General features: G+C 35.3%; 1 protein-coding gene across 1 annotated transcript in view; it reads right to left on the minus strand.

Annotated features, from left to right (window-relative positions):
* The window catches only part of UBE3C (ubiquitin protein ligase E3C), a gene marked incomplete at both ends in the record, with an annotated part of 64038 nt that overhangs the window by 25424 nt on the left and 10928 nt on the right, over positions 1–27686 (minus strand). Inside the window, 13 exons of the mRNA XM_079538002.1 lie at positions 1426–1523; positions 4141–4228; positions 5116–5220; positions 10348–10580; positions 11330–11487; positions 12193–12279; positions 19158–19345; positions 21261–21415; positions 21686–21906; positions 22578–22731; positions 24728–24885; positions 26369–26484; positions 27072–27218. Coding sequence (XP_079394128.1) covers positions 1426–1523; positions 4141–4228; positions 5116–5220; positions 10348–10580; positions 11330–11487; positions 12193–12279; positions 19158–19345; positions 21261–21415; positions 21686–21906; positions 22578–22731; positions 24728–24885; positions 26369–26484; positions 27072–27218 — 1908 coding nt within the window. The remainder of the gene's footprint in view (positions 1–1425; positions 1524–4140; positions 4229–5115; positions 5221–10347; positions 10581–11329; positions 11488–12192; positions 12280–19157; positions 19346–21260; positions 21416–21685; positions 21907–22577; positions 22732–24727; positions 24886–26368; positions 26485–27071; positions 27219–27686) is intronic.

Raw genomic sequence — 27686 nt, forward strand, 5'->3', positions numbered from 1 at the left:
ATGTTTGGAAATTCGAAGAAGTTAGAAAATGAAAGGATACACAGAGCAAACATGACCTTAACACCAGGCCTGTTATTATGGATGACAGCTAAGAGGGGGGAAAAATAATAGCAATAATGCTATTTCCTACAAAACTACCTGCAGTAAAAGGAGTGGTAGGAGACTCCGCGAGCATGCTGTCTCCTACTGCTACACCAAAAGCACCATACTGGGTCTGAAAAGCAGTTTAAAAGGATCTTGTCTTTGAATAATGGAAGTGTGCACTCTGGAGCTTTATCCTTCTCACAAACTCCCAAACAATTTTTAATGATTGAAAAGATGCCATACTCCAAAACAAGAAGCTAAATTTCAGTTTTTGTGATAACAGAAAACAGGTTTTATGAATTCCAGAAACTTAAGATACGTAAAACTTAAAGCTTTATGAGCACAGAGGTTGTAGACAGCGACAGAATATTAACACAGATTCCTGCTTGACGTCACTTCCAATTGTTTCGCTGTAATCCCAGTTCAGTTCTGTCACATGGTATTAAGATTTTTTGTGGGAACAACTGTTTCACAGAAGCCTGAAAAAAACAAGTCCTCTTCCACTAAATCTGCCATTGCCTTTTTGACAAATACTGATTTACTTTCCCTATGGAACAGTTCTTCATTCCCTTGATGGTGTCTTGTAATTAAATGTTTCCAAGACAGTTCACTTTTTTTTTTTTTTTTTTTTTTAAAGTATTTGGTACTTTTGACAACAAAAGCAGTTCAAAAAGCCTTATAACTATTATAGCTTAAATATATATATATATATATATATACACACTGTAAACTGAAATAGCTGATAGAAGTAGCAATTATACATTCAAAATCTAGAAAGCACACAAAAATGAGTCAAAAGGTACAATAACCTTGCAGGTTTTAAACCACATCATTCTTCACATTCAGTTACTGAGACACTGAGTGGAAAAAAAAAAAAAAAAAAAAAAAAAAAAATCAATCTCTAGGCACTGTTTTGTTAAATGGACATCTATCAACTTGTTCTGAGTAAATTCACCCACTGCACCAGCCTCCAGTGTTGCGCCTGCAATCAGTTTGTAGTAGATACACAAGCTAGCACACTGCGTGCCACAAGAGGGTGCAATCACGTAGATCAACCAGGAATTAATGCATCATTGCTCTCATATCTTGGAATCTGTGTTCCTAATTTTAATACATATACTAGAAAAGACAACAGAATCATTGCCAAAAAAAAAAAAAAAAAAAGAAAGTAGTCTGACCTCATATATTCAGTTGCCACATGAACAAGTATGGCATGTCAGATACCTCTGCAGAGAAACAAGCCAGTGTCTAGGTTAGCCACATGCTCTTTTAAGCTTATTGAAAAACAAAAGCAAACAATCTCAAAAACCAAAACTAAACATTAATTTAGAAATTAGGTACCTTTACTCTTTCTTCAAAAGGAACGACAAAAGGTAGCTCTGTCAGAATTGCAAGCTGTCGTTCTTCAGATACAGAAAGAGGTGCTGGTTCCAAACCCACTTAAAATAGAAATAATACTTTTAATCATTTTGGAAACAATGTTAAACAATTCTGACTTTTTTTTAATATCAATTTACTTTGCATTAAAATACAAGTACTAAAATAGTTGGTTTATGAGCAGTAACACAAAGCCTTACCTTTCATTACATATTAGGCAACCAGAAATAAAAAGCAATCTGAGAACAAAATATATATAGACGTATTCATGTTTAAGTTTTCTTCTGAAGAAAAGTTGTTGTTGTATCACTGAATTTTTAACTTTTTAATTAAACATCACAGAAGACAAGTAGTACAAAATGTATAAAATTATGATTTTTATCACAGGAATACACAATATTCCCATCCCAGTAGCCAAAAAGTTTGAAGAGCTTTCAACTACAACATCCACTTTCAAACAAACTCTTTTACTCATTAAAAGATAAGAATTAAACCAAATCTAAAGACATCAACAGAAAAATAGCATTTGTTCCTCTAGGTTTTCTCTCCTAATAGCAAGGCTACAGTTATCACATGAAATCTTAGTTACTACAGAAATACTGCCCTTCTACAACAGAGCATCATGGCAATGTTCACCGATGAGACATTTTGTAGAGGAGTCTGGTTTTTGTTTTGTCAGGCTTTTTTGGTTGGGGGAGGTTTGTTTCTTTGATTCTGGTGCCATTTTTACTCCTCAAAGCACTTTAAGTAGGGATATTACAGCAACTAAGTTAACAGGATGCACTACAGGATGCACCCAGTGCACTACTATACCTGATGTATACTCATTTGGGGAAGGAAGACTGCAAGACTGTGGAATTTCTGAAAAAATACTTATCTGTGATTACTCTCAGTTTCTTAATTAAAAGTCAGTGTATGCTGTCTATTAAGCTAAGGGTTAAAAGCATTTTAAATAAAAAGTGCATGTACAGCAAAGGTAAACTACTACATGATTTCGATGGTTCAATTATTCCAGTCAATTAGTCAATTTTATCTGCATTTCTCCATCACAGCTTCTTTCTTTAAAGAGAAGTATGAGACAGAGTCATCAATACAGAGGGCATTTAGAACTCACGAGTCTGCCATTTAGGCAAATGAAAAAGTGCAAATAAACACGGCCATATGCGATGCAGCCGTACTTTCATGCTAATTGGCTTCATCCCGTATGGAGTCAAGAGGGCTTGCACAAGTCACACACACACTTAACACAAATGTGTGAAAACAAGCAGGTGACTGCACTGTTTTTCGTCTGCTTTCTTATCAAAACGATATTTACATCAACAGCGTAGTCTTGACCCGTTCCCTTCAATGCACCTTTGAACTGAATGGATGGATTTTAAATTTAACAGAGAAACAGGATTCAAAAATACTCTAGTTTTAAAAAAAAAAAATTGCAACTGGCTCGAGAACAGAAATTCCCTTGATGACCAGACTACAAAAAAGCAAGGAGATCTCAGTTCTTATCAGCCCCGTACATCAGCTTACGTGTTTGTCACCCAATTCAAGCTAACTCATGAAACAGAGGGCACTGATGCAGTTATGGGGAGGTAAAGAAAGGAACAAGCTCAAAGTGTTGCAAATCTGAGGGGAAGGAGACTAAGAGGAGGCTAGCAAGCTAGGAGGAGGATGAGAACCTGGGAGTAACAAACATGGAACAGCTCTAACAGGAGGAAGTTGCATTTGAAAGATGCTGAGACAATACAGCGTGGCAATACCTAAAAAGCATACAGATTTTCAGCAATTTTTGCTAAGCACTTGTTTTTAAAATCTACTATCCACAGCTGACAACTGATCATTTCCAAAAGCAGAAATTAAACTGAACAAAAATTTGATTCAGAATTCTCAACAATATTTACACTAGACCAATTAGTTGCTACCTAATAACTAGACTAATGTCGTTGTAACTATTCAAACAAAATTTGTCATCAAAAATAAGTCCTTAGGTCTCAAACTTGGACAAATCACTTAGTTCTGCAGAGCTCTATAGTAGCCTTAAAGGCTGCTATATTCTAAAATTCTAAATTTTAGATGAAATTCTAAAACAGTGAAGATACAAAGGTCTGAAAAGCAGAAACAGATTGTCAACATTTTAAAAGTGCACTAGTGCAATTAAACTTCAACTAGTGTAAGTTTTCCCTGATAGCTAAGTTAGCCCAATTCCCAAATGCTTCTTTAGAAGTTCCATAAAGTTTACTTATTTTGAGTGCTTCAAAGAAAAACGTCCAGAGACAATATTTACTAATCGCAATTAATACTTATCATGATACCAAAAATTTGTTATAATAACTATGTATATGGTAAAAATAAAACTTTATCATTTTGTATATTGCACAAATGTATGCATTTTCTGTCTTCTGCAACTACCTTTTATGCATATTCACACTTCTTAATACTTAGCACTTGTTACCATTACACCCCATCAATGCCAGCAAAACCAGCAGAATCTTGGGGAAGCTGTTATACAATGAATATTCCAAAGACACAGAAACCTACTCAAGATTTTAAGTGACTGCTTTGTCTTCTGTTATTATTAAAACTATACAAGATGTTCAGCTCAACTCTGCAAAAGGTAAGTTCTCTTCACATTAGGTAAGCTTATTTTGCCTTAGTAAAGCAACAGCTGCATAGATTGTATCTTACCATCCAAAGTCGACTGCAATGGTCCTATTCTTCCCATTCTTCTGACTCTCCATACATGCCTAGCAGATGGCACATAGAGCTGTGTAACCTAGTAAGATTAACATTTGATATTTAAGATCCTACAGAAGTAGAGTTTGAATTCTGAGATGTAAAATAAATTCTCTTACTTTGAATTGAGAATCAAGATAACACTACTGTTCAAGATTACTACTTTCTTTAAGGTGTGTGGGCATTATTTCCTACCAACTCTGAAGAACTGTCACACAGAGAAATGGAAATCTCAAACATAAGGTAAGCAAACAAGCAATAATCAAAAATAAATGGAAGAATTTATTGCTTTTCATTGCCATGCAACACCTCCAACTGTTAGAACATCTAGCACTGCACGGCAGTTTGCCTCAGACACAACTGGCTTAAGACCCAAGTTTTCAATGATTCAAAGGAGGTACATGCACATTCATAACAGCATTTTTGTTTGCATGCATACATACACAAGTTCAAGCAACTCCATTTTGTTCAAAGGCTTTTAGGAAAAAAGTAAGCTCCAGGTGAGACAAGCACAGAAAACACAACTGAGTTTTACTCTGTTTTGGAAGTAAATTTTGAAGTATGAATCCACTAGAGAACAACTACTCTATTTTTATTTTAAGAGCTTAAAATAATATGAAAATAAAATGAAAAAAAAAAAAAAAAAAAAAAAAAGCTACACAATTTCCAGCTCTCTGTTGTTGTAAATAGAGCTTAGTTACAATAATGCACTGTAGTGTAGGTCCTACTTTATGACCTGGTAAAGTGATATAACACAGAAGCTTCTTAACAGATGCAAGACTTCTATACTACAGAGATAAGCAGTGTTACTACACATTTTAAACAACATTAAAACTGCAATTATCAACATTGCTGATATTGTTAGGAATCAAAAATTAAACTTCATCACCAGTAATGCTCTATGAAAAAGAATATAATTACACTTACCTTATCTGCTTTAATGTTTTCTTGCTCTGAGAGCCAATGATTTGGTGGACAGAAATTTCTCCTTGTATCTCTTGCTTTCAGCATTTTCACCAAGTTTGTGATGACCTAGGTATTAGAAATACATATATTCAATATACACTTAGTGCTATGAGTGAAATTCTAGAAATTTCACGCTAAAATTTGAGAAAAAATTAGTAATGCATGAAATCAGAACTTACTCTAACTTACCAAAGCCTACTTTTATATTTAAATATCTCAGAACATGAGTAACTGTGGTTCACTAGTACGTAATCCAAAACAACCTACCTTATTAAAGTCTCATTTCAAATTTTAAGAGCTAGGACTTAGTAATCCCTAGGACTTCACACCTATAAAGTTAAATGCCAGTTCAGCAAAGCCTAATCAAATCATTACCAGCACTGAATTACTTCTTTACAGAAATAATACTTAACTGGGTCATTTAACTCTGCTTTATATAAGTACATTTTTTTTCCCCACTTACATATATAGGCTTTTAAAAACTTAAGCATATGAATAGATGAATGTTTGAGACAGATATATGCCTACTCTTTATTACATTACATTCCAAATCCAAGGTTCTGAACAATCTGGTAGATGGGTAGATTCTCTCTGTCCACAGGAAAGTCTCTCAAACTTCCATGCATCATTTTTCAGTGAAAATGATCCACAGAAGAATGGAACTCTTGCTTTCCATCTCAAGACTGCAAAGGTCACATACCACACCACACTAGAAAAATCTTAAGAGATCCATCAATTACAGTGGGTATGTCTTCCTACAGTTAATAAACTTAACTAACTAGCCAGCAGATCATGTGATGTGCACCTTAATGGTCAATCTCTACAGAAGTCAACATCAGTTTTGAAAATACAGAAGGGGAGGGCAAAAGCATTAAAGAGGCATTCAAAGTTACATTTCTGCAGCACATGAAAGATGTGACTAGTTCTACTTGCTGCACTAACTAAAGCCTAACTTCCTGAAGGGAGGTTGTGGTGCAAAAGGGTCTGGCCTCTTCTCCCAGGCAAATAGTAGGACCCGAGAAAACGGCCAGAAGTTCTACCAGTGGAGGTTTAGGTTGGATATTAGGAGAAACTTTTTCTCTCAAAGGGTAGTCAGGCACTGCAATGGCTGCCCAGGGAGGTGGTGGAGTCTCTGTCCCTGGCAGTGTTCAAGAGGCGCCTGGATGAGGAGCTACGAGATATGGGTTAGTGCTTGTGGTACTGATAGGAATGGGAGGGTGGTTGGACTAGATGATCTTGCAGGTTGTTTCCAACCTTGTGATTCTGTGATTCTGCAAAGCATTTTCAGCTAAAGGTGCCTCAGAGAAGTCATAAGCATCTGCCAATTATATCACCTCACTGAAGTGATCATCCATGTGGAAAAGCAAATGCTGGTATTTTTAAATGCTCTACATCTGAAAAAAAAGAGACTCTGGGCTCCTTTTATTGTGGACAGAGCTAGCTAGAAAAAAAAGTTACCTTAATGTATCTATCACTTATTGAATAAACTATACCCTCAAAGACCCTTCTCTATTAAAACAGCTCCTAGTGTGAACAGCTCAGATATTTCTATCTATTCTAAGCTAAACTCTAAGATTCTTAAGAGATCTGATTTAACAGATTCATAAAGTAAACATGCTCCTGAGAAGGAGCAGACTACAAATGGACAACTTGAAGCCTAAGAAGCACCTACAGTCTTGAAAACGTACAGGGTGGTGGGTTGCAATTTCCATTTCATATGTGCGTACGTATCATAACATTATTTACAAAACCAAAATGTGTTAAGTAAAAGCCCTTCAGCACGTTAAGTCAGTAAGCCCAGGAAAAAGTATAAGCATTCTCCTACAAGCCTGGAAGGTAAAGTAGTTTAACAGATTTTTGCTTATCAGCGTGAATCAGTGAGTGATGATGTTACACCCCTATGCCACTCAACCACAAGGCATGACACATTATTTTAAACCACTATGTTTAATTCACTTTTTAATTCACTAGGAGCTCAAATCATGAAAGGTAAATTTGTAAATGAGAAAACAACAGAAAATTAGTTTATGCACAGCTGCATAAAAAATTGTGGGGCTGGGAAAAATGTTTGTCATGGTCACTGGAGCATCTCTGCAATTGTACTATTTTTCTTGGCAGTTTTCTGCAATCCAGAACAGAAGGAAAAGTATCAAGGTAACATCTACTCCGTCACAAGCACTGGCATACTTGCTTGTATGCCTTCTCCCCAAAGTAGGTTCGGTACATCTGCAAGACAGAATCAACTTCAACCAACATTACATAAAATTAAGTGGAATCAATACAATTTACACTTAGTAGCCTCAAAGAAGTTACTGCTGCTGTGATAAACACGCACCTGTTCTGAAACTTAGAACTACAGCACTTGAGAAAGGAAGAAAAACACACAGCTTTTCTAAAGTAATCTTCCTAAAAGACAGCATTAAAAGGCAGGTGTCAAGGAGCAACACAGAGTTTAATGGGCCTTCTAAAGGAATCTGTGTCTAGATACTATACAAAAGACCTTTAAAGATCCAGCTCCTGTTGAATAAAAGAACAAAAGAATGCTATTAAGGGAACTGTCTGATTACACAGGAATTTTCATCACCTTGCCCTTATAAAATTCAGTGCAGGTGAGATAAGTCACTGAAGCACTGTGGTCCCATTACCACCATACTTAAGGGAAAAAAAAAAAAAAAAGCAGAAAATTTTCCACGTGAAGACCATGCTAATAAAGTGTTTTTACAAGCAGTTAAAGATGACCTAAAGGAAGCTGAATCAAATTAGCTGAGACTGGAATTCCTTCTACAGAATAAATGGTTACTGAGAATGCTAGCAGTCTATAATTGAGACTTGTTTGTAAAATTTAAATTGCATTTTAATGAAAGGACTCACTTCAATTAACAATAATTAAACTTTCTTTCCCATAAAGCCACAGGTGTGAGTAACCCCCAAAATTCTAATTCACAAGAAAGAGCAACTCAAGTTCTGAGTACATGAAAACAAATTTTATTAAGTCTATTAATAGACTGCTTTGAATTAATCCTGTGAAATTATGTTCTACAGAATTTGTAGCAGTTGCCTACAAGCCAAAAAAAGAGGGATACTGCTTAATAAAGACATTTTCACATGCGAAGCCTACCCTTTCAATAACTTCCAATTTGCAGCCAATAAGTCTGCTTTACTGTCAGCAGTCACTGTTTTCAGGTTTAACATTGCCTTCCTGTTGGAATGTATTTCGTATCAGACATCAGTGGCATGGAAAACTTGTAAAACCAGTGTGAGAAATTAAAAGGAATGTTAAGGAAGCAATGGATGATAGGGAAGCAATATGCCTCCGTAGGCAGCTTGAAAAGTTTCAGAAAGGACAAGTCCTCATATTTGACACAGTATAAATAAAAGAAAAATAATTTCTACTTCAACACCTTAAATTTATAACCTACTTCAGTTTTGTTTTAGGGTGGGTTTTTTTTGGAAGAAGATATTACTGCCTGCTCACTGTAAAGGAACCTACTTCAAAGTTGCCCTTAGTAAAGATTTCATGCCTCTTAATGGAGTGAATTTCAGTTGTATTGAGCTTTTATTTCTAATACATTTCTGAAGTAATACATTCTGAAGTAAGCAAGCAAAGCTCTGTTAATATCTGCATTTCTGGGTAAAACCAGTCTTCACTCAGGATTTACACAGGTACATCAATTAATGGCAGACAATTCTGGCTCCTGAAAATATAAACAGCACACCAAGTCGATACTCGCCTGCCAGCGAGACAGAGTAACTTGAAATTTTACAACTTGCTGCATGAAAGCACAATACGATCAAATTCACTGGAAATTTAAGAAGCTAACAAAAGAATAAATAAGACAAAGTAAGGAGAACAAACAGAAGATGGCATGTAATAAACTGCTAACAGAGAAATGCTCCTAATATGCTGTTCTCACTAGAGAAATAGACATACTGGGGTTTTCACTTGTGACCTTTAAATTGAAAGTTTATTTGGCAATTTAAAGACAAGTAATTAAATTAAATCGTGCAAACATATATTAGATCAATCAGTGCAAATTACAGATTCAGTGGTGCATTAGGACTGTATTCAATGCAATCAAAACATTATCAGTTACTCTCACTGCTATTAATGCTTATGCTCATAAGTGAAATGTGTTGTAAAATCAGACAGAATAGGCTGGATAGAGGCTATCTTAGACTTGTAGAATGAATAAGCATTCCTTAATTAGCCCATCAGGTTAAGTGCAAGCCTTAATGGGCCTTTCCTAAAGTCTAGCATGACATCTTTCTCCAAACATGGCCAAGAAGAAAGTTCCATTAGCAATATTAATACAAGCTTAGTTGATCATTTTCATTCAATTAACTTCTTTCAATTAAATAGATAGCTTGACAAAAGCAGTGATAAAAGACCTGAAGGGACAGCTGATGACTCGAACTGAACATTAGTGTGCGAGAGGTCACCAGTATTAAACGGACTGTAAATCTACCATTCAATTTGGAAAATGCATTTCTTCTGCTCCCACTTCTTTAATGAGCAATTTTAGCTGACTAGATATGTTTGCTGCAGAATTTTCGTGACAAGTCAAGCACTCCATTTTTTTCAGCAACGGTTATATTAGGTTTTTTCCCTGCCAACATTTTCAGCTTCTTTTAAGCCTTAGAATGACATGAATAAAACTAACAGAAATATACTGGTAGACAGCCAGAAATGATGTACATTTAGTTTAGATTTGCTAAGCCAAATTCACCATCTCGTTAGTATTCCAGCAAACCCAAAAGGAGTAACACCATCACATTGTGGTAAAACACCAACAAACCCAGCCTAGCACCTGGTGGTGAAGCCTAGCACCCATGTAGTGAAGCCTCCAATACTGAAGTACCCAAGACACCACACAGTCCCATTAGAACTGCACACCCATGTAATGCTGTAATCACATACTAAGGATCCTGCTGAACAGGATTTCAAGACAAAATGTCTATTCTATACAGAAGCTTTCTTTTTTGTTTTACAAACATGGTAAGGAAGAAAATTAAACTAAGACTTGTGAAAAATAGTGTATCTGAATTTAATTACTCAAAGTTCAGCATACAGCCCAAAAATCAATCTTCCTGACTCCACATTCCTGAAAACTGTATAAAAAAAAAATTAAAAATAGAACTAGCAAAAATGAAATGTACCCAGTCTCATTTACTCAGACAACTGACACAACTTACCTTGAATAACTGAATCCACCTTTTTTGTTCAGTCTGTATACACTGCTGCATCTCCGTATTTTTTGTTACTCCAACACTTCTAAATGCTGCAATATATTCCTCACGAACCTCTGGTTTTGTTTCTGGATAAGCCAACTTTATGATTCCTAAGCACGCATCTCGAAGGCAGCGTGATAATATTACAAGCTCTTCTAGTGTAAAAGGCATCATTGATGATTGTCTCTGACCTACAACTAAACAAACCACAAGTTTAAGTTTCTTTCAACATTTTCTTTTTTGCTATAAAAAAACACTGACTTCATTGGAACTCTAGTATTCACATCCAATCTGATATCAATCGAAAACATCACACAAAAAAGAGAATGAGAACATATTTAAAAACCATGACCTCATAACTGTTTACAGACACAATTACGATATTCTCTTATTTTCTTCAGCAACTACGTTAAAAGTTTGAATTAATCTACAGATTCAGTCCAGACTTTCATTCTCTTCACCAGTTCATTGCAAATTACCATGATTAAAAACTTGCATAATAGACCCTGTAAAGCTATGGTTCCCATGGTGCAGACTATCTTCCCCCCCCCTCAAATGCAATCATCATGAAAGAACCAGATGACAGCTGATTGCTCAGGGGACCATCAGCAAGTCAGCCCAAGCAAAACCTTCCCCACAGATGTTGGCAAATCATTGCCCAGGGAATCCTAAAGCTGTAAATTCCAGACGCTGAACAGTTCCCAACAAATTGATATGGCAGCAGACATTTGTTCTAGAACTGCCATATTAGAAGCACGTGGTGAATCTCCATTCTTTTATGAAAAGTAGAAGGCGGTTAATATTCCTGCTTCTTAACAAAGGATCACCCAGAAGCAACTGAATTGTATGGATTTAGTCCTCTAAGTCTGACAGCTCAACATTTTAAGCAGCCTTATACAAACCTACTTTATGAAGCTCTGTTATCAATTACCATTCAAACTCTCACCTTCAATAGGATCACCGAAGAATTCATTATCATGAATAGAAATAAGTGAATGACTAAACAAAGAACTAAATAGGTAGAAGAGAGGGATAATTCGACTAGAGTCTTCTAAAGACATTGGAGAACCTCTTGAAATCACCTGAAGAAGTGGTACCATAGACCTGCAAATAAAATATTCAAAATTAAGACAATGTTAATTAAATACTTGAAAAAAATATTAACTTTAGCATTCCAGTAAAAATATTAAATATCATTTCCTGTAACAAAATAGGGACTGCTGTCTCAGTTTAATAACTATGTACACCCTTGTCAAATAAAGTTGTTCTAAATTCTTGTCACTAAATTTTCTCAATGTCTCAAACACACCAAACTCCGGTGTCAGCACAGACTGCAGGTGCTTTCTAGTTTAGAACCAAAACAAAGCAAAAACAGGTTAAGTAATATGCATCTTTGCACACAGAAAATCTGCAGGTTCAATGCCTCAGTTCCTAGGGAATGCACTTCTGGCACCGTCAGTTTCTGAACTAGTCAGAGTTTATGAGATAAAACCAACATACCTGGGAGGAAGTACTGGAAACTTTAGTATTTATTACATTAGCGCTAGTAAGCACTAAAATCTACACAAGACACCTGTCTTATTTTAATAAATATTTACCATCTTTTTTCTTACAACTGTTGAATTCCCAAGTTTTATGAAATCATAGTACCACTAATGTCAGTGAAGTAGGAACAAAGCAAATCTTACAGTTTTGTTTTCAATCATTGTCCATAAGCACTGTCATGCCACAACCTGCCTTGTTCTCTTTTTAACTAGATACACTCTGCTCTAAAAGAAACTCAGCTTCCGAGATATTGGAAATACATACCCTGTAATCATTCGTGTAGTCATTGAAGATATCAAATACCAAAGATGCCTCAGGAATCTGGCATTAAAGGCTAAACTGTAAAGGAGCCTGAAAGAGGAAGTTTAAATAAATCGTCTGCCAATACAGCCTATTTACAAAACACAATGCTTCGTACAGAACTTTACTGCCAAGCATTCCTCCAACATAAACAGTTCAAGTATTCTTTTTCAAGATGGGGTTTTTACTCTAATCACCTCTGATGAGAGCTCCGAAGTTTTAAAACAAGCATATAAATCCTTGTATCTAATACAGTTCCCATTAACTCAGCAACAAACCACGTGATACGGACCCAAGTTTGGAGTATTCCACAAAATTAAACACACATTAAATACATACAACATGCTTGTTATTCTTCTGAAAATTTTTAAAATTTAATGTAATGAATCACATAAACACATAGAAAGGTCACTTCTGTGATTCATCTGACACTAATAAACAGAATTTTTTCTCTGCAAGTAGATTCTAATACCTTAAAATTGATACTAGTAGCAACAGTAGTTCTACCCATGTAAAATAATTATGTCCACAATTAGCTACACACAGGAGTGACCAATTCAGACATAATTTGGATTGATAAACTTTTTACAGAAGTGAAAAATAGAGAGCTTCTGATACAAATCAGAACTTGACTAAGTTATCATTTTACTGATATTGAAGAACTATATTCAATTAGCTATTCTCCAAAGTATCCCTATCACTATTAGTAAAGATGGTAAAACAGACACTCAGGTCCACATTGCCTCTTAGATGTCAACAGTCTCAGAGCACTGAAGTTTCTCATAACTGTACACACAGGAGGTAGGAAGCTGGGAAATGGAGCAGGGAGGACAGACAAGAAGGGCTGTCTGGGAAACCAATATTTATTACAGACCACATGGATAAATTAAAATTCGCCAGATGGCAAAACGAAAGGAGGCACACATTTAATTAAGGAAAAAAGTAAAATATTCAGTAAACACTTAAGAACATTTGAAAAGCTTCTAAGCAACAATTCATTTCAAGACAGGAAAACAAAATCCCTAGCACACCCCCACACAAATACTGCACAGTGTCACATGCCACTGGGTCCTAGCTTGCTGGCTGCTTAAGCCCCATGGGCTCTTTCATTGCTGCCTTCTCTAAAGCACAGCCTTCTCTCATGCACCCAGTCTCTTCTTCAGGCTCTCACTTGCCACGCACCCATCCAAGGTGGGTGTACCACAAAGGGATCGCGAGTCTGGCACAGAACAGGGACACAAAGAAGAAGAAATGAAAGACAAGGAAGAAAGTCTGCAATGCATTTTTGCTGCTGTATCATCCCCTTTGTTACAAGTGCAGATTCTAAATCCTTGTAATATATGCAATATTATAAAAGGAATTGGAAGCCTCACAACACAGAAGTTGTGTGATGATGAACACTACTGAACTTGAGTCAAATTTTAAACTACTGGAGCTGAAGTTAGTTAAACATATGCTTTAACTGTAAAACTAAACTATTGCAAGTATGCAGATTTTTTTATTTATTATTTTTAAATTAACCTGACTTTGATCTGTGGGAATTCTATTTTCTTCTAGATTCACATTATTTGGACAATTGGATAGAAAGTTACACATTATGTAAGGAAGGGTTTATTATATCAAGATAATTTAGGAAAATAAGGATATATATTTTAACATTTAAATAACTGAATGATAGCTCAGATGTCTTGGTTGCTTAGATGAGAAATCTCTCTACTGACCTTCAGTTTTCAGCCTCCTATGGAGAGAAAAAGTAATTTGGCAGAGTGCCATGAAGTCTCAGAGGGCTTCCAAGTAAAAACTTGTTAATTTGACAATCATCCCTGGAAATTATCTAATAGGTTTAGCAGAAATGAACAAACATTATGGATACTGAACCTGTAATAATGTAATTCATTTTTTCATTCTAGCAACATTCAGCAATAATTAAGGGAAAAAAGGACAAACCTTAAGAGCTTATTATAATAACCTTTGTCTGAGTTTTACCCATTTTTATTCCGTACTGGCAATCCAGGCAGCCAAGTGTAGCAGCTGCCACATTTTATGGCCCAATTCCAGAAACACTGCAAGTATTCAACTTTTGTGATTCCCTTTCCTGAAAATCAGGTTAAATACACCGTGTACAGCTGGTAGAAGATGCTATCATACAGCTTCTTTCGTCAATATAAAACTTATTAAATATGAAACTGAAGAATTCATCAATTCTAATGCTCTCCCAGTTACCAGAAAATAAATACGTAACTACAACCTAAACATATAAGACCGAATTCATCAGTCTGTTAAAAAGAAGTATTACTCATTGCTGAAGGTGCGTCACCAAGAACCACCCCCTACCTTCCTGCTCTAAGCACACCATTTTGCTTTCAAAGTCAAGGGAAATAATTTTAGGAAAACAAACAAAAATGCAAGGATGCCCCTGAGGAGTCATGTCTTTGCAAAGGCTGGAGAAATCAGCTGTGCTTAAAAAAATAAATAAAAAGTAATTTTTAAATAGCTTCAGTATTTTTTTTTTACTTCCGAAAGAGAAAACCTGGAAAAAAAAAGCTCAAATTTTACAATGTAAAGAGTACGAATACATAGAATTTAGATAGGTCAAAAATCTACTTACTCCACTGACTTTGGTCAGATAAGAAGTAAACGTGCATGTGCTACACATCAGCATTTCCAAATAAAACTGCATGGGATTGACACAACATAAAATAACAACGGAAGAGAAATTGCAGAAAATTAGAGATGGTTTAATGGGAAATATTGGTGATGGATGGATGGTTGGACTGGATGATCTTAGAGGCCTTTTCCAACCTTGGTGATCCCATGATTCTACAGTTTACAGAACCTGAAGATAAAGAATCTTTAGTCTGCAAAGTCTGTAGATGAGTTAAAGTTCATATAAAGCTTGACTGTCCACACAGCCTCAAAACCACACACGACCACTTGAGATGAAAAAGATCATAAAACATTTCTCTTCAACGCTCTCAGGAATTAATTTTCAATAATCTGTACCATTCAAAAAACAAATGAAACAGCTAAAACTTAAATTCTGATTTTTTATCCCCTCCCATCTCCTTGTACTGAATTTTCTTGAGAAATCTTACTATATATTACCAGTTCCCTATTATGAGATCATTGAATGTGGTTTTATATAATGGATTCACTAATAGATTTTTCTCATAAGCTTTAATACTCAGATTTATCACTATAGTTTGGAAGAATAACCATTTTTCAACTAACAGAAACGATGAGCTCCTCTCAAGCCGCAAAATGAAGACTGTCAGCTCAGGTTATGACAGAGTTAATTCACTCCACGACTTTCTGTGAAATATCTGTTTTACACGTGCTAAATTAAATTATCCGCTCGCCAAAGTACTAACATGATGGCCATTTACTTAGAACCTTGTTTCTCTCTGTAGGCATCTAATTGTTCACAAAGGCCACGTGATTTATGTCTACTTGCCAGAAAGGTATTTTTGGGCACCTCTGGTTTGAAAAAAAGCGTCAAATTCCTCCTGCGCAATGGGACAGATTAAATGACCCATTAAGCTTAATTTAGCTGAGGCACCACTACAAGTTAATTAGTTAAAGGCAAGATTTTCAGTCTAGGCCATAAATTGGGCCCAGTTTCCCACTGAGACCATTTAAGTTAATGAAGAGAATACAACAGGACGAGAGGAGCTCATGCATCTGATAAAGGTCACTGTAGCCAGGCAGGGGGCTGGCACTGCACAGCTGCAAGGTGGCACAGAGATTGGAAAGCAGCAAAGCAGTCTTGCCATGCACAACATCACTCTGCAAGCTGCTTGGTGCTTCTGTCTCTTTATGCTGGATTAAAAAAAAAAAACAAAAAAACAGCAGATGAAGCATCAAAATGTAAAAGCTTCACATACAGTGATTCTGGTTTCAGAAAAAACACAGGAATGTTCCCTCATGAAGCGCAGTAATAGCTTTACATACAGCCTGAGCATCTTCATTCAGCACATACATGGGTACAGACTGTTCCTATTACACCCCAAGTCAGTTTTCCAACTAATTCTCACCCACAGGGTAAGATGAGCAGCATTATGTAAATAAAACAGTGTCAACGTACAGAACAGTTCAGTCAAACCAGCAATTACCACCAACCAGACCGCTGATAACCACTGATGTACCAATGGCTGTTGGGTATCGAAGTGTACTGACAACCTTTGTGGTATTCTTTAAATTTATTAATAAAATTAATATATTATCTCCCTAAATATTTTACAGAATTGGAATTTGTCAGTGAAGTATAGCTTTAATGAACAAAAGTCTTCCAAATCTCTTCATGAGGGTAATGAAGGCTATACAGACTCGTTGGGTTTTTTGTGTTGTGGGTTCCTTTTTAATTGGATTTGCTCACATCTTTCCAGAATACAGTCAGAATTTAATGTACCTAATACAATCCTGGACCATTTCAGCAAAAAAAAAAAAAAAAAAACCACCATCACACAGTATCAATTTATCAGTTTATCACTCTGATAAACTTGAATGTGCAGAATATTAAAGATGGGGAGGAAAATAAAGTACTGACACTCCAACTCAAAATCCACCACTGTCTCAGAGTATCAGAATGGAACTTGAAAGGCTTGCTTCTTCCGGTCTGAAGTAGACTGCACTACGGGCTATTCTCATATCCAAATGCAAAGAAACTACAAAGCTCATGCAGTGACAGTAACGTTCCTAGCAGTGCAGATCACCACCACCAGTCACATCACCCAGCTGTACTGAGGGGCCACAAGCAGAAAAAGCAATCAGCTCTAATGGCAAAACTCTCAATTTCTCATCTTTTTTTTTTCCCCAAGAAGGAAAAGATCCTCAAAGCTATTTTAAACAACATTCGTTGTTTCTTCTTTTCCAAAGTCTGTGTCAATCTTAGCATAGTTTTTTTTCCAGTTCATAAACAATTATTTTCAGTTATCAAGCTTTTTATTTAGTATTTCACTTTACAAATTTGCAGAACTCACACGTGCTAATTATCATTATTCTACTACAACTGTAAACGCTGCTAAATAAGCAAGGTCCTTCTATCAGGCTATTCTATCTTTTAAAGCCTTTGATCCACTGTGTTTTTAAAAAGAAAATAAAAATTTAATGTATTCTAAGAACTTAAAAGTTTCCCAGTCATTGCAAATAAATTACTGTTGCTTAACTAAGCTATCTAAACTATTTCTACATGGCTTAATTAGCAGCATTTTATAGTAAATATTACTCATTTAATGTTTAACTTCAAAAGGGTTAAGCATCTTGCTAAATACTCATTGAATTTGATAAAATAATTTAGGCAATTAAAAAAAAATAATAATCAGGCAAAACGAATGTGGAAATTAATGAAGAAAAGACATTATTTTGAAACTGCAGAAGGTTTATTACCTTTAAAACAAGCATCAAATATTCTTTCAAAAATACTCTGAAAGAGGAACATTTAGAATACCTGCTTGAAAACTTAGGCCAGGTTTGAAAAGCACTGAACAGGACAAAAGATTGACAGCTACTGACGCAATTATGCCTGGTGAACCCAACGTGATGACTGACTCGGGAGTCACAATTAGTTAACATCAACTTCTGTTTATCAAATGCCTGTATGAATCAATTCTGATTGTGAAAATAATTCAACAAGTATTACCAATAAAAACACTGTTTTTTCTAAAATTGGTAAATTCAACTACTTTGGAGCTGTACAAAAGCTGTAATGGAAAGCAATTTCCATATTTCAAGATGTTGACTAGAGCCTTCACAGCTTCTGAGTTTATGTTAACTACCTTGTTATCACAAATAATTGCAAAGACCTAACATGGCTTCTCAGAGGAAATAGATGCCATGCTCACACAGTTAAATTTGTGCAGGATTTCTTTATTCATTAAGTGTCCTTTCCACAGTTCACCAGCAAACCTCAAGTCAAAGCAATGATGCATTTAACCTCAGTAATTACTATCCAAGGCAATGTGCTACTTTCAACAGTAAAGGGGGTACTAATTCATTCAACTGCTGCTATGATCTTCAGGTCTCACATCCTGCTCTAATGCAATTAGTCTACAAAGAACTAATTACCCTAATCGAGCAATCACAGTTTCACTGACATCTTACTTCCTCTAACAGCTATAAACACCACTGAGCTAAGATAGCACCAAATTAGTTTTCTGTATCACTGTTTACAATGTAGTTTGAATTCATTATGTTTACAACATTCCCTAAATACTTAGTTTATTGCTAGCAACTACATACTTATTCACAACTACTTGCACCATAATTACTTCAATACTTGCAGATTTTTGACTGATGATAAAATGGTAAAAAAAAAAAAAGTTGGCCACTGACACCTGTTCTACATTTTGTAGCAAAAGTTGTGAAAAAATACTGCACAACTGGATTAATATTTTACTTCCATTTCAGGTATCAAAGCCCTTCCCAACAACATTTTTTTTTTTTTCCCCAATAGATTGGAATTGTTTCAGTTTGTAGCAAGAGAGATAACTGGCTGCGTGTTAAAGGAGGCAGAGAATAAACCGAATTCTGCACTCAGCTGCTTAGCGAGACTGGAATCCAAATCACTGTAAGTTTTAAAAATAAGACAGTATTCCGCAAGCATGACATTAAATGCTGCCTCTCAGAAAGAGGACAAAAAATTACTTCCCCAGAATCTCTGCCAACCTATCTGTGGGTGATTTTCTGATCACAAACTCTACCCCACAGTCCCTCAACACAGTGATGCAACTCACTAAGAGCATGGGCTTACACTTCTGGATTCAGTGATTTGTCCATATTGTCCATGCAATAAACATTCTTCTTTATTTCAGCTGATCATAAAAGATCTCAAGAAAAATAATTAGAAACAGTATATTTAACCAAACACAGCCTATCTAGTTAAACAAATTTCAGATGTACTACAGTTCAATGTCACTATTATTTATACTTGCCTGACTTTTGGCACCATCATTCGGTGCTGCACCATTAGCGTGTGGCAGATTGATGCCATCAAGGTAAAGACCTCTTCACTAGCTGAATCTCTCCAAACCATATTCAACAGAGTGTTTGTCTGCTGCTTTGTATCCAGTTTCTTTAGACACTCCTCAGTAATGTACTGACCTGATATTCTCCCATCACCCTGTAAACATACCAAAGAAAAAATTCCTTTGAATTACTTTTGATGATCAAGTATTTCCTTTCTAAAAAAAACAAAAAAACAAAAAAACAAAACAAAAAAAAAACAAACCACACACACATCAGAATTTTACTGGAACAAATATTTCCAGTCTGATAATTACAACATGAGCACATCTGTATATACCAGGAGCATTCCTGAAAGCATCACACTTTAGAGTCAGTGTAAATCCCTAGGCAGGCAAGTGCTGGATCATGGTTATTGATTTTCTCACTTAAGTCAGCAGGAAAGATTCCCTTTAATGCTCTTCAACACTTGAATACAATAAGGTAAGATCATTTACAGGCATAAGATATGCAAATACCAATCTCTCCCCCAGCTAAATCAGCACTGGGCACGAAGTCCAGAAACGGATGCCTCCTGTGCAATCTTTTAGAAATGGCACTTTCACAATCATCACCCATGGACTAACCAACAAACTTCAGGGTGCCTAATACATGTACAGCTAGTGTAAGAAGTACACAATGAGGAATCCTTTTTATTAGCACAGAACAGAGCAGAGCTCAAAATTCTCTTTTATTTATTTCCTCTTTCTACCTGAAAAGAAAGCAGATAACACCCTGGCTCACAGGAGGATAAAAGTTCCAATTTATTCCCTTTGTTGTTTTTTTTTTTTCTTTTAAGCAAGATAGGTATGCTTGGAAATACAGAATACATTTAAAAAAAGCACAGAAGAAACACTAGAAAAACGTACTGCAACAAATCATATTATGTAATAAGGTTTCCTCAGAGAAGATCTTCTCTAATTAACAAGTTACTGTAAATTAACAGTGAAAAGAAATTTATGGGTTTTTTTTATAAATCTATTACCTCTTAAACATCACTACAGCACAAATAGGATCTCACAGTATATATTACAGTGCATGCATGGCCCACAAATTAAATATTTGATTCTAAATTTGTGGGGCTCAAAAACGGCCATTATTTTGTACTTTGGATAATATATTATTTACTGGGTAAAAAGGCACTTATTCACACTATACTGATAAAGATTTTTGAGTAACAGTAACACACTACATCTAATAATCCCAGCTCAGCGTGGGAGACAAAAATCACCCACACAGCTGTTTGGGTTCCCCCCGCTCCACTTTGTTTTGCTTTAATGAAGTTTGGTGTAATCTCACACATTGCACAAGAGAAGGCTGCACATTGCATTAGTCCTCTGAGTAGCAGTACATATTTTGAGAGATCATATAAAGGTCATTAAGAAACTACTGAATTTACATCTCTCCAGCTGCGGTTGTTCAAAACCTTGGTCTTGAGTGTTAGGAGGTTGAAGTTACCATGGGTTCAATTCATTAGTCAAAGTTTTACAACATGCTTAAACTCTAGTGAAAAGTCATTTTTACACTACTCTATATATTATTGCAGAAACTACGTGTTCTACCCTGAAGGCTTTGTAATGTATATTAACTACTGAGCTAATTCAACAGGGTAAAGATTGACATATTCTACATTCAAGTACAATGAGGAAAAAAAAATGCAATGTTGGAAGATCAGATTAGCATGTTTCAGTATATCCTAGCGTCACCATGACCTTAAGAAATGAGAATACTGATCTCTGTAAAATTAAAGCAGAGAAGTTCAATTTTGTTTTTGTTCAAAGAAGAAAGCTCTGTTATCCAGAAATCACACTACCTGAACTACGCTATTATACTAAGAGCTTTATTGGTGCTTTTTTCTTTTTTTAACAATCAGTTCTATTTGTTTGCAGTAAGCAGCCATCTACTCATAAAAAGTAAACATGGCTCCTGCTATGAGTATCTAGAAAAATACTGGACTTAGGATGATCACGGTTTTGCCTGTATTTGCCAATACTGTAAATCAAACTCATTTAAAGAAATTCTATAATGCTTACTGGTGTAGTTGTCATTTTACTGATCTCTTCATCCTCATCTTCAGAATCACTGTTTGCATCTTGACAATTTGTACCAGCACTAGATACAGGCAGCTGAGAGAGAAAAGCCTGGAGTACCCTCAAATATACAAGCAGTCCTTCTTCTGAAAGGGATCCTACACCAAATACATTGAAATAAAAGATCTTTAGCCAGGCAGTTCTTCACTATATTTTAGTGGAAATATCTAACAAAAAAAAAAAAAAAAACACATTATGCCAAACCCTCCCAATTAAGTGCATTTTCTTCCTAAAAGTGGAAAAATGGCTAAAAAACATCTTTAATACTTGTATCCACTAACTGCTAGGCAACAAACTAGGTTATGGAAACACATGAACTACTAACTCAAATATGAAAAAGCAATGAACAGGTCATATAGCTTTCTCACCCAAATACGTTTCTCCAACTGTTAGCACGAAGTAAAAAAGCCATGGAGCTTGATCACTTTTTCTTGAACATCCATTTTCTGCTAATAATAGTGCATTCAGAAAGAATTCATAAGGGAAAACGATCTGCACATCAGCCAGCGCTGGAATGATGAAATGGAGTATCTGATCTGTGAAAGGTGCTGCCACAAACTCCTCTGTGAAGGCTGCAAAAATCTGTTGTCTAAAATGAAGAAAAAATGTCTTGATGGAAAATACAGGTGATGCTTCTCACAAGTACATCCGAGGAATGACAGATCAAATTTTGCAAGTTTGAACACATTCACCAAGAAGACAGCAAAGTAAACTTCATTAATTCTGTGCCAGTACACTGCATTTCTCAGATTTTTTCAAAAATGTAATACTTACACAATGTCTTTTCCCTGATCATCTTAATCGTCACATTACCCTTTACATTTAAAGTAAACTCATGGAAAACTGTTCTGAAGTTACATTTAATCGTGAAATAAAAAAATGAACTAAAAAATTCTGATTTGTGCTTTTTTTTCTTTTTGCTGTAACACAAAACACTACCACATGCAGCAGAGCCTGTTTCATTTTTTTTTTTTTTCTGTCTTTCCACATACCTGACTCATTCTCCTTGCAAGCTATGACTTAGTTATTTCCCCTGTCATAAACCTGCCACAAAATTCTTAAATGCAGAGTTCTTTTCATCTGACTTTGGCTACATCTTTATGCTCAACTAAGTTTTTCCACACCGATGCTCCTTCATAAATCATTACTACTGCATATAAATTGAACTGCACTGAATAAACAGTTGGATGTTAAACAACAACAAACTGTGAAGCTCTGACAATAATAAGTACACAAGTATCTAATATTATTTTTATTTACCTTGCACCTTCTGGACAGGAGCTGTATGTAAAGTGCAATGGTTTCAGAACATTCTCCAGAAGTATTTTTGCAAGAGGGACTCGAGAAACATCAGAATACTCAATACTTGATGGAAGCTTACTATTAATTAACAAATAAAGCGACTTGTAGTAGCCTGCAAATAAGTAAAATCATTATTTAAATTCATTATTACTTTTTTGCTTTTCTTTATAAAACAACATGTACTTACTTAACAATTATAACTTCAACAAAACTGTAATTAACTGCAAGAAGCTTTATCTAGGAATCTATATTGCAATAGTACAAATTATATTCACATAACCAACAGCAGATATCAGCTTTATCTTCGGAAGCATCACTTTATAAATTCAGATAAATAACTGCATTCACAGTCAGTTTGACTTTCAAAGACCAACCAACCCTGCTGATAAAGTGAATAATTTGATATATTTTTTTGAAATAATGACCTATGAAATGCATTCTCTTCTCTTTGACAGCTTGTTTTCTGCTCATTCAGAAACTAATTTCTCCCTCTACACAGAAACATGACAGTATCTTACACGTTATGCTAGCAAGGCTATCCAGTCTCAAGTTTACAAACACCTTGCTTCAGCAGACTGAAGAATACAATTACTGTTCCAAAACAGGAACCTCTCAGACAGCAGTAAAATGTATTACCATTGGAGCCACAAAGATGTGTGTAGAGGGTAATGTGTCTCACTGTCAGAAATTTATTTTTGTCTCGCTGCAATACAAATGGAATCACATGATTTCATTCTTCCTAATCCAACCTCCTCTTACTCAATGAAATCCTAAATTAAGACAAGTTCCACTACTACAGGAACCACTGCAAATGCATAAATAGCATTTTCTCTCTCATTGCGAGACAACGTCTGGGACATTTTGTCACAGTAACTCTAACTGACAAACAAAAGCCACTATAAGGAATGGAGGTTGAAACTAGGTGATCACTATGGTCCTTTTCAACCCAGGCCATTCTATGATTGACAAAACTCATGTGGAGAATGAACTGTATTTCAAAATACGTAATAAAAGCTGAATACAGCTTCTTTACAACTTAACCATCATAAATAACAAGGAGACTGCACACTCTGTTGTGCATGCATGCTTCTTCTTCTTTCATCATGATCAGAAAGCTGAATTTTTTTTTTTCCTATAATTTATAATTTAACATCCTGGTAAACCTTTATATATCAGAATGAATATTACACTAAAAAAAAATACTAAAGCGACTTTGAAGACATTAATTATGAAGTAAACAGTGAGATGGACACAAGTACTTCCATAGTCTTAATTATGCTTAGTCAAGTAAATTAAATGTGCTACAGTAAAATTCACTTTTTTCCCTGCAGTAACTTCAAAATGTGTAATCTGCACACATCTTTATTAGCCTAAGATAGACTTGTTTTACAGAACGTACTCTAAAACTCACAAGTACAGAATTATTGCAAATTAACCAATTGGAAGGTGATAGTCCACATTTTACATCCATGAAGCTGGATCCAGGATGTGCTTTCATACCATTTCTGGCATTTTTCCCCAGCTACCGGTCATTGCAAACTCAAGTGGTATCACAAAAGCAAATTATTTTCTTCCCACATCCTCAGAGCAATAACGTTTCTTCAAGACAACACGAATTTTGGCGATAACTACACAACTCATTAACTTTCAGTATGTTTGCACAGGTGTAACTGATTGCAGCTCAGCAAACAGTTTTGTTGATGATGCCACGAAGCAAATAAAGGTTAGGTCACCATCTCTTTGCTAAGGTGTCTTTTTCCAGTGCTAGCAAGAAGAAAAATTAATACCAATTTACAACAATAACGATCACTAGCAGTTATAGAGAACTATATCCAGCTACTCTCAAACCCTGTGGTGAAAGTCTGTATATATAACTTGGGAGAATACTGAATTTATGAACAGAATATCTGAGGAATTTACATAGTAATTTCTCAAGCAGCAACCTCGTTGCAAGCAAAATATCTGTTTCATGTATGGGTTACGTATGTAGCACTTAATTTGTGTCTGCAGTAAAGGTAAAACGTGATGAAACAACACGGCCTTCAGGTATTATGCATTTTGTTCAGTTCTTGAGTACTGTTGAGAACTTCTAGTTCCTAGCTACTCACCTTTCTGAATCATGTAGTGCAAAATTTGTTCAATTAGTGATGTTACATAGCTGACATCTTGTAAAACAGGTAAATACGTATTCTCAGATGAAAATACCTCAAGCATTCTCATAGGAAGTGCAACATTCAGACTGTCGTCATTGCAGTTTTGCAATAGCCTACAAATGAAATGAAACAAAAATAATTTATTATTATAAATTATTATTAATTAAATTATTAATTTAATAATTTAATTAATAATAATTAATTAAATTATTAAATTATCAGAGATTTCTCTGATTTCATCACAAACACATGCACATCAATGTACAACCAAAACTACAACAACTCTCCTAATTAATTTTAAAATAACTTCTAAATGTATTCTTCCAAGCGTTCTCAGTAATTAACATCTTTTTGTTGGCACCATTATAATAATAACTCCTGGCTTTACAGAATGGGCTGGGAACAAATAATGTTTTAGTTAAACATATGACATTTCCCAGAACGTCTTTGATTACAGACTTAAGTATTAAAAAGACACCCATCCCCAACCTTTTAGCAAATTTCTCACGGAACAACTAGGAGCAATGACTGAAACTGTGACAATTCAGAGCCCATTCAAAATTAAACTATTTGTTACAATGAGACACAGGCAGGCAGAGCTGCCTCTACAGTGTCCTTTCTTTCAAAGCCATCCAGAAAGACAGGACATTAACAGCAAAAGTGACTCTGATAACACAGCTAAGGCATTTCACTAAACAGATTAAAGATACTTCGACAAGCACTTACTGGCAGACATAGCTGCCATCATGCTTTTTTTTTTTTTTTTTTTCTCTAAAGTTTTGTTTTGTTTAGTTTTTAAAATGTAATGTCAAAAGCTACAACTTTTCATGAAGCTGAGCTTACATAAGAGGAACTCTCCTTCTCACTACACGCCTCACCTCTTGCTTTCTGGGTTTCTGCACCAAATTGTAAGTAGCTCAGAAAACAACCCATACAGTATAGCAAGATTCAGTGATTTGAATGCAATCATTTACAACATTAAAAGGAAACAAGATTCCTCAAAACTCTAGAGAGTATTGTTAATAAAAGCAACCATTATAACGTTTCCAAAATTTGGTTTTAGATGACAGTTACTCCAGTAGTTTCATAGATTTACCTTCCACTGGTTCTCCAAAATGAACGTGAAAGGGTCAGTACTGATAATGAGTCTACTGTCGCAGACAGTAAAATAAATGCTCAACATGCCTTACGTCCAAAGCAAAGGAAGGGCGTTTTCAACATCAGTATTAAAATAGAGCATCCAAAGCATATCCTTGGAAAAATAGTCAAACTCACTGGATACTTTTTGATTGCTATTTGTTCAAGAAAACCTTCTAATTCCAGCAAATACTTGTAATGACCTTGCTACATGCAAATACACTTAAGTACATCCTTAGGGAGTACATTCCTTAAGCATGTATTGTGTATGAACTCAGAAGTCAACGGAATCGAGACCATTTCATTTTTCTTAAGCATGAAAAAAATGTCATTTATCATAGCCTATATTTATAGTGATCATAAACAGTTCTCTCCATTTGCTGCACAAAGAAACAAGCAAGTGCCCAATGCAATTTCTGAACGCATTTTAGCCAGTGGTGTACAGAAAAAAGAATTTACCTGCAACACAACCCCAACAGTCTTTTTATTTGGAATAAGCAAGTAAGTCGGTCTGGACCATCCAATTGCTTAACAAACTGAGAACTCTGTTTAATTAAATTCTGACACAGCCATATCTGGAAAACATACACACAAGTTTACTATTTATGACATCTCAGTTCTGTTGTCTCAAGCACGTGAAGAGCAGCTGTACGTAACATATGTCCATGTTTTTTTTATCAACACAGGTCTTGCATAAAATTGATCTTAAATGTATGCAACATCTCCTTTGGAAAAGTTAAAAAACATAAGACAGCCATATCAGCTAAGGAAAAAAATATTCACTGAACTATGTAGAACATGATTATTAACTTCCAAAATTAACAGAAATATATTTACAAATAACTTTTTCAACACATTTGTTAATAAAAGTACCTTCAGAATTACCAGAAAGCTAGTAGGACATTATTACTTAAAAACATTTTTTTTTTTTTTTTTTTTTTAATAAATTACTGTGAATCACAGACAAAGGATTTTTTATTTCATAGACTACACACACACACAAAATCCAATTTTAAGTTATTTCATCTAAACAGAGAACAAAAGAGCGCAGGTCAGCAAAATGAACTTTTGAAGTAATCAAATCCATTTCTGCATCCCTTCCTAAACCTTCCAAGCAAAAGAATATTTCAATGGAACAGATCAAAATATATACAATACTCACCAAACGCTTAGAATCCTCATTCTGTTTATAGAAAAAGAGTAGCTGACGAACTAGAAGAGTCAAATTAGCTCCATTAGCTGTAGAAAAGGTTCCTCCAGTTTGGGCCAAATTAGCACAGCGATCAAATTCACTTCTCTGGGTAGAGTACTTAAAATAAAGGAATATACAAATCAGTGTACTGATAATGGTTATGAATTTATACAGGGACGTGGCATTTTTAGAATCTCATTTGTTTCCCATCCCAACTGGTAGCAAAGTAATTAAATGCACCCATTCATTAAGAGAACACATACACAAAAATCTAAGGCCGTATCTGCTTCCTGTAACTCAAAAGGTACATACAGCAACACATTTGTTGCTTCTCAAGTCAAAATTATCACACCAAGCATTTTCAACTAGTTTACTCAATCAATGTTAGCAAAGATAAAAAGACAGAACTCTTTCCCAGAACAGTCAAGCCAAGAGCAGCTTAAAAAGAATATCCTTTTGACTCAGAAGACTACCTTAGTCACACACACCACAGAAGTTCTGCTGATATGTGAAAGCTGCAAGCATGTAAGTGTCAAGTCAAGAAAGTTACATCATCCCACTCAAGACAGCTGTCACAAAGGTGCT

The sequence above is a fragment of the Tetrao urogallus genome (assembly GCF_951394365.1).
Source record: "Tetrao urogallus genome assembly, chromosome: 7".
Taxonomy (NCBI): domain Eukaryota; kingdom Metazoa; phylum Chordata; class Aves; order Galliformes; family Phasianidae; genus Tetrao; species Tetrao urogallus.